The sequence below is a fragment of the Botryllus schlosseri genome, chromosome 2 (assembly GCF_051294905.1).
Source record: "Botryllus schlosseri isolate E-star chromosome 2, Bs_hap1, whole genome shotgun sequence".
Taxonomy (NCBI): domain Eukaryota; kingdom Metazoa; phylum Chordata; class Ascidiacea; order Stolidobranchia; family Styelidae; genus Botryllus; species Botryllus schlosseri.
The window spans coordinates 19,003,316-19,018,725 of record NC_137237.1 but is presented as its reverse complement, the minus strand read 5'-3'; the positions used below and the strand labels follow the sequence as shown (position 1 = coordinate 19,018,725).

General features: G+C 41.6%; 1 protein-coding gene and 1 long non-coding RNA gene across 4 annotated transcripts in view; both read right to left on the bottom strand.

The window, feature by feature from the left end:
• Positions 1-15,410, bottom strand: part of LOC145434025 (inactive phospholipase C-like protein 2) — a 51,253-nt gene that overhangs the window by 30,141 nt on the left and 5,702 nt on the right. For 2 of the 3 annotated variants that reach the window (XM_080311302.1, XM_080311303.1), the window contains exons 1-3: positions 4,409-5,670; positions 1,479-1,666; positions 715-784 (exon numbers count right to left, since the gene is read on the bottom strand). In XM_080311302.1, the coding sequence (XP_080167428.1) occupies positions 715-784; positions 1,479-1,666; positions 4,409-5,287 (1,137 nt within the window). In that variant the 5' untranslated portion in view covers positions 5,288-5,670. Of the gene's footprint in view, positions 1-714; positions 785-1,478; positions 1,667-4,408; positions 5,671-15,410 lie in introns of those variants that run through there. The other variant, XM_080311304.1, reaches the window with a different exon arrangement.
• LOC145434033 (uncharacterized) lies at positions 8,085-8,376 on the bottom strand. The gene is made up of 2 exons (XR_013913257.1): positions 8,212-8,376; positions 8,085-8,160 (listed from the first exon to the last, which is right to left on the bottom strand). It is a non-coding gene; the product is annotated as an uncharacterized LOC145434033 (long non-coding RNA).

Sequence of the window (15,410 nt, the reverse complement as noted above, 5' to 3'; positions counted from 1 at the left end):
GGATGATCTAGAAACAACATACGGTAACACTGGAAACTAATAAAACACCATGGCAAGAAGTATATTGCAATATCAAAGTTAATTAAATATTTATGAGGCAACACCAATATATATGAACTTTTGCAACTCTCAAATAGCAAAATATGTAAAATGTACACAGGCCAGAGGTGCAAATCAAAAAATCTCAGGTCCCAAGAGTCATTCAGTAAATGTACACAAAAAAAATTTTGACACAGGAAAACTCCATCAAAGTAACAAAGGCCTGAAACAACACTCGTGCCATGGCATAGTGGGTCGTTGTTCTAACCAATGCTTGATAAATAGTCAATGCTCTACGCACATCATTGCAAACACCTACTAAAGTTGAAATTGACAATGCCCATTCAATAACACGAAATGCCAAAGAACGATTACCATTGAAGTAAATACTGAAAAATTTTGACATTACAAAACCTCCACCTAAATTATTGATATCCTTTCTCTTTACAGCAGAAGCTGACTTGATGAACCAGGCTATTGGGTAATGTGCATGAAACTATAAGACTCTTCTTATAATATTCAATTCTCCAGTGGGCAAAAAATCCTTGAAAGTAATCGCGCCAAATCACTGCACGCAATAAATGATTCATGAGTCAACTTTGGAGGCGCAATGCTTACGAATGACGCATGGACCCAGCTGCAATGATTCGAAATTACCTAAAAAATATCACTTACTGCTTTTATCGAAGAAATATCAATTTTTGCTTTCCCGGCGTCTTTCTTTGAAGGTTCCCACTTTAACGAGCTGAAAAAATGAGGGAATGTGACTTATAACCAGGGGTATTTCAGGACATGAACAGTCAGTGATCAATACTAATGTCACATAATAGATTTCAAACCATATCCAGACACCATAGTACAATAGAATTAGTACAATTATGAGAAACATCAACAAATGGAAAATGCGTCTTCAAATTGAAATTTTTCCAAATTCACGAGTGCAGTGCAGGTTTTTGACACACCAAATTTCCCAATCATCTACGACGGAGATCCAACTTGTGTGAGTTGGTATCAATTGTTTAATCTGTAGCCGTACGTTTGAATAAAAGTGTGTGACCAGTTCGAGGTTGAATTGTCGATTTGTTGTACATGTCAAGGACGAATTGAAAGCCGTTGAATACACAAAAAAAAATTTCGCGGACTGGCCTTCAAATACAAATGTCTATGGCTTTTCTTTTCGAGACGAGACGCTCTCCGCAGGGTTGGTGTGGTGGATCAAAAATAAGGACAGATTTTATAAGTGGACAATATAGTTTTAATGGTGTAGTTTAGTCCGAGCTAGTCCGCAGACTCCAAGGCGTCCATGATCCCCATGTTATGAACCCCTGAGCTAAAGCTATATTTCCTAGATCGAAACATTATCAAGCATTTATGAACGCAAATTTAAGTCACAACATTTCAGGTATGGATAACAATACGCGAAGTTGCTTGATACGTACTTTGTCGCAAGATCGAACCAGTAGAATCTATTATATATCCTAGCGTTCGATCTCAATTTGATGAATTGGTGGCCCATTTGCATCAGGTTCACACAATCAGCAGCATTTCGGATTGTTGATTCACTTGGTAATCGGCTGAAAGAGACCGACTTTTTGTTCGCACGGATCCCAGTCTTTGTTGATGGGTCCTAAATGCAAATTGGAATACATGAAGGAAGTAATACGTGAAATGTCGGTGTGATATTCGCATGTCCAACGAATAGGACACAAGAGCACTTCATATGTTACAATGATGATAGCAAGGTGGCTCGGCGCAGCAGAGTGTACTAGATGAACACTGAGTAACGTTTTGAATTCTGTTTCAAACATAGGGAACAACACAGTGTACATTTTGAAAAGCCAAAGGTTCAGCTATTTTGTAATCTTACCCAGAAGTAATTTTTAAAACCTCATAAATATGACCAGTATTGAACCTTTATAGCACCCAGAGCACCAAAACCCCGTGACTGAACAGTGAGCACCAAGAAGATTTCATCAATTCCAAAGTAAAGTGTTAACCTAGCAACGGATCAATGTGTGTTAATAATGATTATTTCAAATAAGGGTGGTATACACACACCTTTATTTAGCTCAAGTATTTAATAAATATGTTAAGAAGATAACGTTCTTGAAATTGTATTACAATAAAGAACGAATTCTTTAAATCGGACAGTTGAATGTTGAAGCTAGTGACAGGACATCAAGGCCATGATTGCAGGCTCCAATTACAAGTTACATGGGTAAAATATGCAATACAGGCTACACTTGCCTTCTAACATCAAATAAAATAGGTAATGGCATCAGAACTGATCAAATCTCCTACATATTTCATAATAGATTTTTCGTGTTGCTAACAGTAGCTACACAATACTCATGGTAAATGGCTCCAGAATTATACCAACTCTTTAAGATGCATTTAAATATGTGAGAGACTGGCATATAAAAATGAGCCACTTGCCAACCAAAACCTTCCAGCTTCACTCAAGTTCAATCCCAATATGACCTTTATTTGTTAAGAGTAATCAACGATATACCAGTAGAGATGTTTTTGCCAATGCATGTGCCTTGGTTCTTTGGTAGAGCCCTTAAAGTATAGGGGCCAATGTTTCTGAAAAGGGGCACAGAAGGAAAAATCGTTGAGAACAACTGATCTTGATTCACTAACAATGAACAACTTAATATCGCAAAATCTCAATGACAGACTTGCAAATGAAGCAGTCACTTGTACAAGGTATTCAGAAGTTTTACCACACCTAAACCACAGAGCACCACTAGACCTGTACTTTCCAGATATATCTCGAGATAAGATCTAAAAAAACTACTGATACAACACCATGATTATGCAACAGGATGTCTCGAAGTTGACTGTCACTGTCAGTCAAAGTTTTACAATTTGATCGAGGAATGCGCAGTTTCCGAATTCCAGGAACATTTTGTAGGAAATCACAATACAGAAACATCCATTACTTTTCCAAATGTGATATAGTTTCAAAGAAAATCTAGTTATCGAAAGCCGTTCATTTAATATAACTGCACACTGTAAGTCAATTACAAGGTAAATCTTCCAACAAGGTCAAAACTACACAGTGTATAATCCATAATTGATGTCATTGGCTTATCCTTGCTCAAAGTAACCCACTTGTATGCAAATGACGGGTAGCTTAAATAGCCTACTTCATGTTAATATCAGTTTCACCTAATCAATAAAAATTTTGTAATACTGAGGATGGAGATACTACACTGTGTGTGTACAGTCCACAAGAATGACTGATGGATGGATCATTACAGGATGGGGCGTTCAGAAAGACAGTAAGTATTATAAATTTCCCATGCCTATGTAGTATGAAGCATTACATTTATCACCAAAATCTCGATGTTACAGCTATCAAGAAAGATGTTTGCTTCCTTCAGACTAGATATGATACAGTTTAACACTTTCTCAGCAAGGGCTAACTAATGGACTCTATGACACAGCCAGATTTAGTAAGGCCTACATATTGGAACATAGTCAAACATTAAAAAGGGTGTAAAACTACAGAATTTCCATGAATTTTGGTTGTCTGGACATGTAATTGCACGAGCCTATTGGTCCGACTAGTTGCTTTGTATTTATTTGAAGTTGGAATAATATTTAATAAAATGCCGACAGTGCATTGTAAGAACAGGGACGCCATTTGTCACAACAAAGTATTTAAAGCTGGCGGCTCTCGATTTATTCCCATATCCTCATTCCCGAACCGCCTTTATTTACACATGCTGACGAATTCTGTGATAGCATTACCACATTACAATGTTTGGCTTATTGAACTGGCAAATGAATTGTGCTAACTACATTATTAGATAAAATTTATTGATCATAGTCATGGATTTTCGCCCTTAGCAAAGTGGAAGTCTGCCAAAAATTCCATCGAGTCAGACATGACACTGACACCATCCTCGATTAATCAATTAAGAACGAGACTGATTTCATTTGGATTGATTGAATATTTTACTAATGTATACTTTTAATCAGATACGACTACCATGGATATATTCCCACTTGGATAGCCGCATTATATTAGGACAGTTGTGTCCCCAGTGTCCCATCCAATTAGCCAAATTACATTGGCCAAGAATGATTCAACAGCTATCAAACTGAACACAAACCATCATTCTGGTGGTAGAACATATATCTCCGAGTCTATCTCCAATACTCGAATCCAAAAAGATCAATTTTGGTTTTGCCGAAATAAACAAATTGAGCATACCGTATGCAATTGTCAGGCACAAACTGTCGGCAATAAGACCGAAATTTCAGCGCAGCGCAGTTGGTTAATTGAGTAATATACACAATTTTCATCTCGCGAGTCACATTCACACGCAAGCAGACCATAAATAAATAGGCTACTGACCGCAACTTTAAGGATAGGTATCAAATCTGGTTCCGAGGCTACAATATTCACGTCTTCTTCGGTGAAACCCTCGCTCTGGACCCGAGCGATAGCCCTTGCCAGAGATCGCCAACTCAAATCGTCGACCTGGTATTCGTCCTTGTTTTTCGACAACCGATTCTTCTGCCGTATCTGCCTTTCTCTTATCGACGGTCTGTTATAGGTGTCGAAATAATCTGCCACATAATCCTCCTCATCTGGAGCATCCGGTCCGGTCTTGTTGTCCTGCTCCGTGGTAGAACCGTCTTGCGACGCAACGTCTTCGAATACGACACTTGACGTTAGACTCAACCGATGCCCTACCATTGTGGTTTTGTTATCGGTAGAGAGGGAGCTTTCGATCGGGCCCAGACTGTTTGAAATAACGTCGTAAAGGTCAGATGCATTAGAGTTTTCCTGCTGGTTTGTTTTGTCAAGGTTTGGAGAATGCCCATTGTGCTTTTTGCCTGGCGAGTCTGGAAGACCGGTGTCTTTGAAGTCAAAGCTAAAGTGTTCTGTGGGCGTATCTTCACCTGCGCTCTCTGGCAAAGGCGGGCCTAGATAGGCCGGTGACGGCGGTCTGACCGCGGTTTTTTGATCTTTGTTTAAAAACTTGACGGCGGCGTCGTCCGATAAAGCGGCCGCGACGTCTGGGATGCTCAACAGTTCGTCCAGTCTACTGCGCCGATGCACGATCGGCGAGTTACGGTATTTGATCGGGCGTATCAGTTTATCGCTGAGCTCCTTTATCTCTAACTCCCGTAGATCCCTTCCGTTTACGTCGTTACCCGCGGCCAAGCGCGACGGCGAGCCTTCAGATGCAAGCCCCATTTTCATGCCTTCGCTCGTCACCGCTTCCATTGCATTGTGTACTTCAGCGATAAACTCGACGTAATGTGTTGTTTATTTCGAGGCAACGCGCCCGGGAGGTAACTGTCGGGTGGTTATTCGTAACTGGCGGTGCGATGCAACAAAGGCGATCACTGCATATCACCCTAACTGCGTCCAACGAGCTTCAATAACGTATTGTACGAGTGTCATCCACGACGCCATACATGTCAGACGGTATTCTCGAAATGTTTCGCAAATTATTCCACCATGTCTACGGATATTCTTTCGGCCTAATTACGCTGCTAATAATCCAACGCTATCCATGAAATTAGGAAGAAATTACGCCCGGTATGAGACGCGTGTCACGGCGTAATTCCGTGACTAGTTAAAGTAAAATACGTCCAATCTTGGCCGAGTCGGGGTGCCTTTATTTTGTACATGCAAGCTAATGAAAAGCTAATGCAGCTAATTAAGCTAAGGAAAAGCTAATTAAGCTAATGAAAGGCTAATTAAGCTAATGAAAAGCTAAGTAAGCTAATGAAAAGCTAATGAAAAGCTAATTAAGCTAATGAAAAAGTAAGCTAATGAAAAGTAAACTAATGAAAAGCTAATGAAGCTAATTAAGCTAATGAAAAGCTAAGTAAGCTAATGAAAAGCTAATGAAAAGCTAATGAAAAGCTAAGTAAGCTAATGAAAAGCTAAGTAAGCTAATGAAAAGCTAATGAAAAGCTAATTAAGCTAATGAAAAAGTAAGCTAATGAAAAGTAAGCTAATGAAAAGCTAATGAAGCTAATTAAAAGCTAATTAAGGTAATGAGAAGTAAGCTAATCAAAAGCTAATGAAAACCTAATGAAACAAGACAATGAAAAACTAATGAAGCTAATGTAACAAGGAAGCTAATTGAACACCACGCATCGAAAAACTTCGCTGATTGCAATTGCGAAATGTGTGCGTTTGTTGATTGACGCTGAATTGGTATCTTTGAAATAATAATTATTAACCGACATCAATGCCAACTTCGTTTATAAATAAACTATGCTGCGAGTACTATCTCGCGATATTATTGAAAATACTCGTGATATACTCATTTACGACTATGAAAATGTTGCTACTTTATCGTTCCCAATGACTATGAAAATTATTATATTTGGAACCACTACACATCGCCGATTTTGGGTTGAACATTGTGCCGATAAAGCTACGCATTTGCCAGACCTTTTTTCGCAACAACGGTAGCAATCTATTTTGTAAGTATGTGACCAGCATTGGGCATATGCTATGGCACATAGTGAGTAGGTCTTCTTCTCTTCGATTAAATTCAATTTCGTCCTTGCTATTCAACAGATTGAAGACTTGATTTACCAGACTTTTTCTCAAATGCTTGCTTGCACCGATGCCGTGCTGAAGTTTGTCGACCAAATTTGTCTTTAAATGATTGACACAGAGAACGTGCTTGCAGTTTTTGAACGAATTTTCTATTGCTGAGTGTAGTGCAATTTCGTCGTCTGTCCCCACGACAAGGTGATCGAAAGTACCTCCTATAACGGAGCTAAGATGACTGAAGAAGTCGTTAAATGTCCCTCTATCTGACCTATGGTGGAGATATATGGGGCCAATGAAAATCGGATTTTCCTGCGTTCTGGTGCTAATCATCTTCACGTTTTTGAAAACTGCTACAGTAGCGTACACATTGCCTAAGTTGTATGTCTTGTCAATTCCAAGTACAGTTTTTCCAGTACAACACATCTTTTTAAGATCTGTTATTTGATCATCGGTGTATACAATTATGCTGGATGCTTTTGCTGGATAATGGATGACTCTTCTCACAAATTTTTCCGTGTGCATCATGTTTATGACATCCAAAAGTTCGTCTGCATAACAGTCTCGCGACAGGCTACTGTGCCCTTCTTTGCTTACTTTTTCCCGGTGCTTAGTGTGGTGGATCTGACTTATATTCCGGGGCATTTGCGAAATACTTTTGGAATCATTTTGAAGATCAACGTAAACTCGCTTTCCTGTCCCGTATGTAACCTTTTCCTTTATCTTCTCAATAGTGCTGGGCGGAGTGCGGATGTAATTTTGAAAGTTCACAGAGCTGTTTCCGTGTGGACTGCAGTCCCCAGATATACCCTTGTACTCCACGATACACACATTACATGGATCCGATGGTCCGCTTTCAATCCAGCTTATACGTTTTTCGTAACCAGGGTTGTTCTTTGATTTAGCGTAGTATCGCCCAACCATGAGTACGTCACCTGGAGAAGGCTGCGGTGAAAACGGCAAGTACTCCTTCATTTTTAGGGTACAAATAGCACCCCTGTGGCACCGCGGCTTGTATACATACCTGAGTCGGTCCTCGGTCTTCAAGTAATATGAATATGCTTGCTTGGTTTTCGTCCAAGCTCCCATGTCATCATAAAATATGCGATGAATTTTAGCTGCCTTGCGAAGTATGTTTGTTTTAAAATCAACGATAATGTCGGCCGCTACGGAATAGAAATGTAGAAAATTGCCTGGTGTAAATGACCATGACCATGACCATAGTAGTCGAGACACACCATGAACACCTCAAAACAAACCTGTCGGTGCCGTCAAATCTTTCGGTTTGCAGGGTGCAGTTAGGCCTGAATTGGCACTATTGCAATCATAATTCAAAAATTCCTATTGAGAATCGAATATCCAGATTCTAAACTTGGATTTAAAATTTCGGATTTGATACATCCAGAATCATATGAGCAAAATACTAACCTGGACTTACTTCCTTGCTTCATTGGCTTCATTTTTACATTCGCTGGTGGTTTCATTAGCTTTTCATTAGCTTAATTAGCTTTTCATTAGCTTACTTTTTCATTAGCGTAATTAGCTTTTCATTAGCTTAATTAGCTTCATTAGCTTTTCATTAGCTTACTTTTCATTAGCTTACTTTTTCATTAGCTTACTTTTCATTAGCTTACTTTTTCATTAGCTTACTTAGCTTTTCATTAGCTTTTCATTAGCTTAATTAGCTTCATTAGCTTTTCATTAGCTTAATTAGCTTTTCATTAGCTTTTCATTAGCTTACTTAGCTTTTCATTAGCTTAATTAGCCTTTCATTAGCTTAATTAGCTTTTCCTTAGCTTAATTAGCTGTATTAGCTTTTCATTAGCTTGCATGTACAAAATAAAGGCACCCCCCGAGTCGCGATTGCACAACACAAGATTCAGTCTATTGTAGGCACGCGCCAGGCGATACAATATTCTCTATTGAGCACTGAGCAGACGTCTGATTAGTACTTGCGAAGCAGCCCCGTGGCCATGGCTTGTGGAAAATTCTAACTCGTTATAAAGCACCGTTCAAAGCGTCGATGGTAGTAGGCTACGCCTAGAGCGGAAACAGAGTGATGCTACTTCCAGCAACGGCGCGCGGAAGCCTGACTAATATTATAGAGGCGTACGCTTGTTTCGCGCCGTATATCGTTAGAGTTTGGTGAGACGCTTCACGTTGAGAGTTACGCGGATAATTACGCGCTTCGGTCGTTGGCTCAGCTGCGATTTGCGACAGGCTGGCTTTGGTTTGAAAACAAGATTTTTTTCGTAATCAATACACGTCTACAGCGTCGCGAGCTTTACAGAGCCCGGTCGATACAAGCAATTGATAACGTAAAGACTATAACTTTCTCATTCGGTAATCGACAAATTTCTTCATAAATAGACTACGTAAATTTGCCGCCGAATACGCTCGAAAAATGGAATCAGAATCGTCGGCATAGAGTGCTGTATTTTTCGCGTTCATGATAGTCGAATAGATGTACGCTAACTTTTCTAAAGAACAGGCGACCTGGGCAAATACTCACGGACAGTTGATATAGACACAGTCGACTTGAATTAATAGCGCCGTGATAAGATCCGCGCTGGTGAGATTAGCAGTCGGCGCAGCGCGCTAAACCCAACAATATTTTCAAAAGATAATCGCGTCCTCCATTGTGATACGCAAAAACGTAAGAATCGGATCAGGCGAACGATGTGATCGATTTTATGGTGATTGCAAAGCGATGTAACTGCCCATAACCACAAAAACACAGCGGTCGCTTGACGGAGGGTTTATCGATGGTAGTTACTGGATTCTGAATGCCATTGTCGCGGCGCGCTTTGTGCGAGATGGATCGGAAAACTAGTTTTCATAAGAGGCCATTATTACGCAGTCACGAAGGTGATTTTTGTTTACACGGACTTACAATGGAGCTGCCAGTGCTGTGGTATTACGTGCTGGTTTCAGTGATTCATTTGCATGTTCCTTAGCGATTGGCCGACACGGATATGTTGATACAGGCACAGAAAGCAGTGATGTCACAAAATCACTGCGTTTTACTGATATTAAGAATCCAAATCCACTTCTATTCCAACACAGCATCGAAGACGAAAATTTTGCGCGGGGTCGGCCACAGGTCACATTTGTCTGCCGTCTAGATCGGTGGTCTACGCCGACACATCTACAATAGGCGTCACTTTACGGCGTGCATTTTAAAGTGTTCAAAACGTACTGCAAAGGTCCAACATTCGAAATGGATAACTTCCCGATATTGTTTCGATCAGCTGCATTGACATTACATTTATTACATTTGTACCCCGTTCCCAACCTTAAATTTTCGACAGTGTCGTCGATTAAATTCTCGGATCTGAGTCTTTGAAATGTTGATTTTGTCTAGTGAAATTCTGACAACAATAAATAATTCACAGCGACCGTTACGGGCGTCGGGGCCCCGATTCGACATACTCCGAAACGCATTCTTCAATTTCACGCCTTCTCGGATGGATCCGGCAGAGATTGGTCCAAGTGAAAAAGCCATCAATCGGACAAGAACTTGTCAAGATCTCGCCACTAAAAAGTATGGATATGGAGGCGAGCGCAAGACGACAACGATCTATTTACAGTGGGGGCAGTGAAAAATAACTGTATTTACACCGCCCTCGTGATCTTTTTGACGTTGCGACGGCACGGTATCGAGTCTGGCGAGTGCCCGCATCGGTAGATCAAACGAATTTACGACTGCGCATCCGATTATCGGAATCGATGACGCGAGAGGTCAACGATCTCGGCGTACAACAGAGCGGGAGTGGCTGGTCAACGAACAACGGCATTTTGTATATGGTATCTTTCAAGCGGGATTCAAGAAAATATTCCCTGATGAAAATATTGACTGGAAAACAAATGTAAGCAATGGAATGACATCATTGACGCGATGTGAGGTAATGAACGAAACATTCGAGGGGCCAAAAGCATCTTCAACCATTTGAACTACGTTGACCACCTCTGTCCCAGTGTTAATCCCACGGTTCGACGAATTATGTCAGAAAAATCACGATTGCAACGAATGTCCGACTACTTTGTCCGAATTAACGACACTAACAACTTATTGTAAATCGTAAACACGTTCGTAAATTCGCTTTTGTTTCTGAGCAAAAAATTATAGTACGTACACAACACTACCAGCCAGCGCGCAAGATGTCTGCAGTTATTACGAAGGGTGCATGCCGCCAAGCAGCGTACTGATCACTCCGAATTGAAAACATCCCGAGCTCGGCGGTAAATGACAGGAAGGAAGCAGGCACCACTCATAGCCGAGCTGGCACTTATAAAGCGCCACCATCCCCGCAGCGTAGCTACAAAACAGCTAGTTCGCCAGTTACTACAACGATGGGATCTACGCATCTCGGCGCAAAAACGCTCTATTCTAAACGAGTACTATTCACAAATCCGGCTCGAACTTTACATGTATGTGTCACAGCATAAGGAGTCCTCTAAGATAGACGGCCGAAAAATGCGTCATCGTGAAATTAACATGGCTCCAGACTTCGGCAACGTACAAGATAGAGACCAACATGTACAACACATACGTTACGTTGTACAGCGCGGCAAATGTTACACTCAACGAAATTCACGAACCGAGAAACCGAGATATTTGCTTTCAGTACCCACGAAAAGCTCATACATCTAACTCGACAAGCCAGATACCGATAGCAACGTCAAAGTCATTCGACATTTCATACTTCAGTCACTGCAAAACTGTCAACAAGCATCTCATCGCTGACGCCAACACATCAGCCCTTCGATGCAATACACGCCTACCTCAGCACGACACTCGAAGCGTCGACTGCCAACATGCGATATGCCGGAAATAGAAACGATTACGAATTAGCCTATCTTGGGCAGCGCCTCTTCGGCGACACCGCGGGGATCGAGGCGCACCAATTTCTTGAAGGCAAGGTCGCGAAAGACTGTCAACAAGCAAGCATACGGCGGGCGGACAAAATATTCTCCATCAGGATCGAAGAGAGTCTTGGATGTACACAGCGTTCACATTGAATGAACCCGAATATTTTCGGCCGACACTTTGTATGGGTAATCGAAACTAGTAGAGAATTAAAAGAACATTGTATATTAACAATTCCATCACCAAATATGACGTCACCGGCATTAAAATTCGAGTAACCGAGACGAACAGATGGCTTGAGCTCAATGCCCTATTTTTAGATTATATACGACCTCATTTTGGTGACACAAACTAGGATGGCAGATTTTGATAAAAGTCAACTCCAATGTACCGTACATAAATGAAAGAACGGACGGCCTCCGACAGTCGTCGAGCATGACCATGACCAGTGTCCACATTCAATTCGGAATGCAAACAATTTCTACTGAATCAGTACTAGTCAGCCCTCTAGTATACCGGACCACGACCTGATATATTGATCTCACCTTCCGACACATGCCACCTATTTTTGTCTCTATACTTTTACATTATCTTCTTTTACTTTGCATCCAGTGTGCATACCGTGCATGCCTCTTTCATTGTATTGCAGAAATGATGAAAATGTCAACAAACAATATTGAATTGAATCTGTCGTTTGCGATACAGTGACGTCATTGTTACGCCGTTACGCGGTTTGAAGTGCGCAGTCAGAACATTCGTTCTGTTGGTTCCGTTACACAAACATAGTGAGCAACTGAGCATACATGTGCTACACCAAAGTCTATGCATTATGCAAAAATCGTTGAAGTTGTTTATGCACAGCTCAGCTAACTATACATGCTCTCATAATACACCACAAGTAAAAGCATCCGGCGCAGTGGTATCTGTAAGCTGCTTATAATATTTTTTTTCCGTTATTGACCGTTTTTCATTTTGTACTTGGATGCTAAGTACTGGGCGTCAAGTCTTGATAACCGTGATCGTTCACGACATCAGCACAACCCCTATGAATCGATTCCGAAATAATTCCTTTCGCTCTCTCTCTCTCCGTCTGATTTAGAAAATATAAGCACTTTAATAGTATTTGTGTGTATTGCTGCAGACTTGTCGTCTACCAGAACAGAAATATCCCCTCTTTACAGGGTTGTTGGGAAAGTGATATACATTCGTTATCTGAACATTTTGGGCTAATCCGTACTGAGCATAATGCCTGTATTAATCAAAACATCAGTGTGCGCTCATCACACGCTATCTCCCAGATCCAAAATCGATTCGTAGACGTCGTTAAAATCAACATTGTAAAAATAGCTCGCATGCCAAACGCAAGGCGCAACGCACACATCCCAGCAAACTGGTTTTTCTTTCACGTTTGCTGGACCCGTAAATCGCTCATCGCCGAAACTGTAGTGTACAGTATGTCATAATTTCCCCGTTACGCCGTAAAACGAAACACGAGAACTTGTGAGCACAGTAATAAAGATGATAAAGTCGAAACCAAAGAAAAGGCCGCACACTGCACACTCGATATATCACGTAACAAAATTACGCGATGAAAGGCTCTTTCCCAGGTTGCGGGGTCACATGGAATTGCACACATAGACAACACATACGACCCGGCGGCCGGCGACAGTATTAGCGCAGTTATGCGCACACGAAGCGTATACTACAAGTCAGCAAGTTGCAATTAATAATACATTTACGGAGATCACTGTTATTGATGGGCTGGATAGGAACGCGAGAATCTATATTACAGCAGTTCATAAAAGTAGAATCCCTAGGGTGGCGTTATGTCGTGTTGGCGCTAATCTTGTGCAAGAGTGCAACGCGACGATGTCGATACTTGATCCACGAAAAATCCCTAGAAACCAAGAGATTTCGGTCGAATATTCAACCGCAAGAGTCGAAATCGGCGACTGATGAAAGGAGGCCCGTATGAAATATTGATATTTGACATTTGTATGCGAAGAGGAAATCCTAGCTTGATAAATGTAAAATAAAAGTCGATAGAATAAAAGGGCAAGGAAAAGTCTTTAAAGAAAGACAGCCGAATGCCCGAAACATCAAGATCTAACACTGGGCATAGAACGTGCCTGGCCGTTTCGACCTCCTATCTGTTCATTACATCGCATTGCGTCTTGTGTATCACATTGTGCATTGTGCGTCTTGAGCGAATAAAAACATGAGAACCGCCGATTATACGACTATGTACGCGTAAACGGCGTACTTTGTGGTACGAGAAATCGAAATTCGACTTTCCACCGGCGAGATTATAACCACGCCGACACAATACCGCGACATGCGAGCGTAGACAACAATAGGCGCTCCAAAAATTCGCTAAACCTGCACAATACAAAGTTCGGCGTGAATACGAAATTAGTCCCGCCTATAAAAGAAAACAGAGAAAACCAGCGTCCAAATAGCCACCAGCTGACAGCGATAATGGGTTTACGATGAAGAGTTAATTGACAAAAAGTCGAGATAACGGACTCGACAAACGAGCAAATAATATAGCTGGCACGCACGCCGTACGACGGATCTGTTGGGTCGCGCATGCGCTCGTCATCATCGATACATCAAACGCTCATTATTGTGTAATCAACATTTATTGATATTTATACCGAGTGGGTAGGTAACCCGATGTCGGCAATATCGTGGCGTGACAGAGTCCGCACTTCCATCGAAGAGTTAAGAGTGAATATCCGACAATATGGCCTACAGCAAGGGTCGCCAAGTCGGGGCCCGCAGGCAACCGGTAGCCCGCGAGAACCAAACGAGTCACCCGCGGTCGCAGAACGACAGTTTGCAAGTCGATGCGGAAAAGGGTTTCTTGTGAAGAGCAGTTGAACATGGGTCAGTCTACCCTAAGGAACCCACGAACGCAGTTTTCGATCGGGCCGTTGCTCGTCTTCGCCCATGCGGAGGCTTAACTGGAATCTGGATAATATACCAGTCTCGACGGCGCTTCGACGCGCATTGCGGCAACGCAACTGAGCCCGGAGAAGCTGCATGGTGTGAGTCTGGTATGGGGCCGAGACCCTGCCAGTGCTCTGAATGTCTAACTAACTGAAGAAAACCAACTGAGCACGGATAAGCACGGGAGTAACTTGGCAGCACGTCCCATTAATCAGTACCCAAGAAGTAGCTCTTGGTTTCAAAAAGGTCGGTGACCCCTGGCGTACAGCATGGGTTGGCAATCACCAGCTGTTTTGGTCCGGTCCACAATACGACCCTTGGCGCAATTTTTGTAGAATCTGATAAAATCGTAATGTAATTACTCGCTTTCCTGTACAATCTACACCACGGGTGGGCAAACTTTTGAGCTCGCGGGACGCATTCAACATCTGAATCCATTCGCGGGCCGCATTATATCAAATCGGGATACTACGGTAATCCAATATTATATACTATTAACGATTACATAGTGACCGAGAACATGGAAATAATATATACGTATTTTTACAATGTACATCTAAAGCAGACCAAGCATTAATTTGATAACGTACACGAGAATTTATAAGCTGGCCGTCCTCATTGTCAAAATTAGGGATGAAAGTCGAGCTCCCAGATTCTTGGAACTAGATGTAAAATTGAGTCTGTGAGCAGCGATTCATCCATAGATTTGCTGGTTGTACTTTTGGTTCAACTCCAGAACACACAATGCTGACAGCATCATAACCGCGCTACATTTAAATATACTCTTCTACAATATACAAATATTATAAATACAAATACTTCAACACAGACAAAGAACGAATCTATCCAACACACTTGCGAATCGGGGTTACCAAGTACAGCACTTACAATAATAAACTTGCTCAATGCTCGTGTAGCGAATCTAATATCACACTCGTGGTCCGAATTAAGGCATTTACGTTTCACGTAGTTTGCCCACCCCTGATCTACACTGTACTCACCCCTGATCTA